Source organism: Lactuca sativa, chromosome 4, assembly GCF_002870075.4.
Source record: "Lactuca sativa cultivar Salinas chromosome 4, Lsat_Salinas_v11, whole genome shotgun sequence".
Lineage (NCBI taxonomy): Eukaryota > Viridiplantae > Streptophyta > Magnoliopsida > Asterales > Asteraceae > Lactuca > Lactuca sativa.
In genome coordinates this window covers 182,263,777-182,268,924 of record NC_056626.2, presented here as the reverse complement: position 1 = coordinate 182,268,924, position 5,148 = coordinate 182,263,777, and the positions used below count along the sequence as shown (strand labels likewise).

General features: G+C 32.9%; 1 protein-coding gene across 1 annotated transcript; it reads right to left on the bottom strand.

The window, feature by feature from the left end:
* Nucleotides 1–1,229: 1,229 nt before the first annotated feature.
* LOC111900836 (uncharacterized) lies at nucleotides 1,230–3,483 on the bottom strand. The gene is made up of 9 exons (XM_023896721.3): nucleotides 3,241–3,483; nucleotides 3,009–3,085; nucleotides 2,514–2,742; nucleotides 2,257–2,411; nucleotides 2,110–2,155; nucleotides 1,933–2,024; nucleotides 1,762–1,858; nucleotides 1,627–1,683; nucleotides 1,230–1,541 (listed from the first exon to the last, which is right to left on the bottom strand). Exons 1-9 carry the CDS (start codon nucleotides 3,370–3,372, stop codon nucleotides 1,461–1,463), a joined length of 966 nt encoding a protein of 321 aa, XP_023752489.1. The 5' UTR covers nucleotides 3,373–3,483; the 3' UTR covers nucleotides 1,230–1,460.
* Between the last annotated feature and the right edge of the window lie 1,665 nt (nucleotides 3,484–5,148).

The window sequence follows — 5,148 nt, the reverse complement described above, 5'->3', positions numbered from 1 at the left end:
CAAAGATTTATTATATATGTTTTTAAAAGATTTATACATATATTGTTTTAAATACTTTGTATTCCAAGTTCAATTTCCAATAAATTAGAGGATTAGTCATAAGAGTATGGACCTTTGTGAATGGAATAAAGATAGATTTTTGATGCTAGATGGAGTGAAACCATGTAGATGGACTATTTACTTTTCAACTTAGCGTTTAAATTATGACTTGCTTCATTATGGTTTATGTTGATATGAAGTTGGATCCCAATGATGAACTCGTATTTCCAAAATGTTTTTGTTCCGACTACCTCTTTGTAAGACACAAAGACATTATTTCACATAATATATCATTTTCATTTTATTTAAATGTATAAAAAGATGGGGCTATTACATGCATCATATATTATTAGGGTTCGTTCACGGCTTATTTACTATAGTTACATAAAATAATCTTCATTTGAATTTACAAGACACATTTCTTGACTTCAACAAAGCGATACCAAGCTCGCTGATCCGAAAGGCTAATAGAATGATGTCGAATATAGATTTTCCATAAGATATAGGTTGGAAGTAAAAAGGCCACATATCAATAATTCTAAGACTACACATATTTGTTGCAATTTAGTGGGGTGCACAACAACGGGGGAGAAGAAGTCTGCATGGAGGGAATACTACACCCACATGAGAGGTTCAAGTACTCGAAGTCTTTGATACACAAGGAAGGGTAAGTAAGTGAAGATATTGCCCACATCATGGGGAGATAGTTAAATCACAATGTGAGATAATTCTCATTGATATTGAAAGGGAACTTCTACAAAATGTTAATTAGGTTTGTATGGCACCGTATGTTGGCTATCAACGAAGGTGCATGAGAGGATAATGGAAGTTCTAGAAATGAGGATGTTACGATGGACATACTATAAAACAATTATAGCAAAAATTAGGGTCATGGAGTAGCATTTAACCCACGGTTAATTATATTATTTTTATGCATAGTTCAATATTAATATCTTATATAGTTCACATATGACTATCATTACCATTTCTAGTATTAGTATCCTATTTAGTTTCGTCTTTTAGGCGTTATTACTTTTGGCATGAAGTTCCACAAGCCAGAGATCTTCTATGTAAGCAGTCTTTCCACCCTCACGTGGAAGTAATAATCTCTACGTCTATCCTCCCCCTTTACCCCACAACTTGATAGGATTTAGGTTCTATTGTTAAATTCTCTTCGATGGATGTAAATGAAAAACTATAAACTATTTACAATTTTATATTGATACCATACTATAGCACAATCATAAATGATTGGATACATATTGTCATATTCTGATATTTGTTTGCTTGTCTCTATATATCTAACATTATACAATTACCTATGATTTAAACACAAAACCACAAGTAATATTTTACGCCACAAATATGAAGTCCTTCCTATATGTGAGCTTTTGGAGAAGATATTCCCGATTCAAAGTTGATTAAATTGGCCTACATGCATGAGGATGTTGAATCACTACAATAATCGATTCCTTCATCATCTTGTCATCAGAAGAAGTTGGCTACCAATACAATGATCCATCATCAATTATAAAGATAGAAATTAAAACGTATGGAACAAGATTTAATCATTTAAAAACCACTTACCACTCCAATTTGCCATTCATGGCTACCAAAATCTTTAAAAGATTCCGCATCCAGTTCCTAAAATAACATGATTGTGTCGATTATTTATTAATAGTTAAATATAATTTTATTATGTTTAAAGAAATATGAACTTACAATGCTGTAAATTGGGGGAACAATTCTGTCTCTTTTAGATTTGTGAGTTGGCATAACAGAGAACCTTGGTGCCAAATCTTGTGACCTAAAAATCCATCTGTCATAATTTGAAAATTATTAGTATTGGTTTTAAATAAGAAAATCATTAAAGAAACCATTTTTTTTGCATACCCAATATAAAGAAAGATACAGAAATGTGCCCATTCACGAACTAGCAACTTCATCCAATAGGTATCCACAGAACTATCCATGCTCATGAAAATCTGAAATCAATATATATGTTGAATTAATATTTTTTTCAACAATCAAAACTAGTAATCATAAAATATGAAGTGTAAAGAAATTCACCGCAGTTTCTGCTATAGCAACAATGTGCATTGCACCTTTGAATTTTCTGTGAAGAAAAGAAAAAAAAAAGTCAGAAATGGATTCAGATGCTACATTAAGTGTTTTGTTAATGCCATGAATGGTTTATGGGAATTGGGAAGTGCATACTTGAACATGAGGTATTTGGTGTATACAGCATCATGCATTTCTTGGACATCTTCATCTTCTATAAAAGTCAATTGATGACGTAGGAGTGATAAGTTTTGTGTTATATGATGAAATATCACAAAGAATATGAGCAAATAGTCAAGCACCAGAAGGATCTGCATGATATGACATTCAAAAGATTAACATCTTGAAAGCGGAATTGTTATTGTTGTTGTTATTATATATGTTGAGAAGCTGGAAGTGTGAAGTGAACTTACAGAGAAGTAAGGTATGGAAGCTCTGTGGCCAACAAGAATTAAATAGAAGACACAACTAAGAACAGCCATAGCTCTACGTTCAGGGATAGAAAGGCGTTCAGAAGTGATGGAGTAGCCATGAGCAATTAGCAGAAATGATATAATTGAAGCTGTCTCAAACAGCAATCCAGTTACATAAACTCCAAATGACATCCATAAAGAGCATGTTTGGTAATAAAAACATGAATACCTGCAAGAATAACAATTTGAAATGATTTTGGAAAAAAATTAATACTATGAATCTTTCCTTTCAGCAAAACAGATGGGTTGAAATCAATAGGAAAGTTAGGGCAAATCAATTAGCAGTCAAAAATCCCAATTCCAAACCTCATATAGCTAAATCAGTAAGCCCTACTTTATGATCTGTAATTACTGTCTCCGGATACTTCTATAGAAGATCAGATTTATGAATTCTTATAAGATACATGATTAAGTATCGATGGTTGGGAAACATACCAAAAGGTAAAGGAAAAGGCAAGTTGCAAAGCTTTAACACAAGGAACTGAAGCAAGCGTCCACTGCAAATTGTTCACCTGCTCTAATATCATCACAGCACAATCAAACAATTAAACACAATTAACTTCGACAGGATAGCATCGATCCTGCTCAAATCCAAAAGTTTATATACAAACAAAATCTAGACATTTAGGATTCCGATAGTAATCAACTAGTTGAATGTAGACGTAACCTGAAAACGGCGATTGATGTAAGTGTTGATGATCCAGCAAGAAGCGAAAACGAGCCAGATTGACGTGAATGTCGAGTAAAGATAGGGGAGAGGCCAGTACGCTTCATTGATCAGAGCATTTGAAGCCTCCATTGTTGCAATTGATAGGATTATCGTTTAGTAGAATTTTGGTGAACAGGTGAGGGTTTATGTATATATACAGGCGCGCATTTTAGAAACAAACGTCTCTTTTTGAAACTTTTCATTGTTGAATGCTAAGTTTCATGGTTGGGGTGGTGTTGGGGCGGTTGGCCTAATTAAACATTTAAACTGACGTAATTCTTCTTTTATTCCATTATTACACTTACCTCCCCTCATCTTTTAGATTTAACAACATTTTCCCATCTTTGGCACTTTTGACTTTTGTGTATTTTTTTTCTTGGCAACATTTTTCGGTCTATTGATTTGTCATGGTGACTTTTTCTATCATGTAAACTTTTAGATAGCGTTTGGCTGCACAAAGACCGGATGGAATTGGACATGCACTACAAGAAAGGGGAGCATGTCGCTACTAGTTAAAGGCGTCGCCGTTAATGTTACTACAGTGTCGATCCGTGTCATATGAATCCTGTCCGTCCGATCTGCTTTTCATCCAACGGTGGGAAATGAGAAAAAAGGGTGATGTGTTTTCCCTCCAGGGTTGTCGCAGATAATATCCTAGTGTCGCCGCTAAAACCTTAGTGTCGTCGTTAATATGCGTCGCCGCTAAAGGCTGTCGCATATACCCCTCCCCCCCACACACAGCGTCTCTTTCCTTTTCGTTCTGTCTCCTTTCATTCTTCCAATGATTACCGGCGACTACACCATTCAATCGTCCGTCGACCTTCGTTTGTCGCTTTATATTTTTTATAATCGATTAGCAAAATCTGGTGATTGCATATTTTTAATTGACTAAATATTTTATCTCCTAAAATCGATTTACGAGACTTGCAATTATTTTTGTCTAAATAATTTTGTTTTCCATCTGGTTCTCCGGTTATAGGTAAAATCATAGAAAAACTAATTTCAATATGGGTGTGAATATTCTGTAAGGACTTATGAAGTTATTAGATTGAAAATTAAAATCTAAAATAAAGATAATATTGTAATGTTACAAGTTTGATTATTTTCTTAATAATAAAAAAATAAATTTTAGGATGGTGTTTCTTTAATATATTAAATATGATTAAATTAAATATTTGGATATATGTTAGTATTGGTTTTATTACGATATATACGTAATTTTAAATTTTATAAAAACATAGACATACTTAATACAAGTTTATAAAGATAAAGATGGAATTCTCTCGAAGTTAACATAGACTTCATTACGTTCATAACAAAAAAAGGAAAAAAATGACATAACAAGAAAAGGTAAAAGGATATGTGGTAACACAATTGAAGATCAAATGGATATCGTGAAGTATAAAATTGTAACGTGAATATTGGAGTTGCATAATGTTCGGTGAAATAGACGATAATATAATAACATATACTATGTTTTTTTGAAAGAAATTAAGTATTATAAAAAAAATATAACTGTAACTTATGTTTGTTTACCATAGATAGTTCCAATGCTCTTTTTAAAATATTAATGAACGGGGAAAAATCGCAAAGATTATGGGCAAGAATGGGGTTGGTGGCGGTTAAGAGGTCATGCAATACAACAAAACCACTCTCATTAGCATGTTTTAATATTAATGAAAACTTATGTTTCATGCGTACATGTAAATCTATCCATTAATTAATTCCAAAAATAATTTTATAGTGAACACCTAATGCGCAAAAGGAAAAGTGGTAGTAAAATATTAGCAACAAACTTAGGAACAAGATTGTTTTGCTTACGAACGGAACATACAAGAACCAACACCACATTGGTTGACCAAACTC

Bases quoted from the DNA above. Each gene is read 5' to 3' on its own strand.
- LOC111900836 (XM_023896721.3), bottom strand. From the start codon at position 3,372: ATGGAGGCTTCAAATGCTCTGATCAATGAAGCGTACTGGCCTCTCCCC. The intron at 3,086-3,240 runs GTTACGTCTACA...ATATTAGAGCAG, and splicing joins ACATCAATCGCCGTTTTCAG to GTGAACAATTTGCAGTGGAC. The intron at 1,684-1,761 runs GTAAGTTCATAT...ATGTTATTTTAG, and splicing joins TTCCCCCAATTTACAGCATT to GAACTGGATGCGGAATCTTT.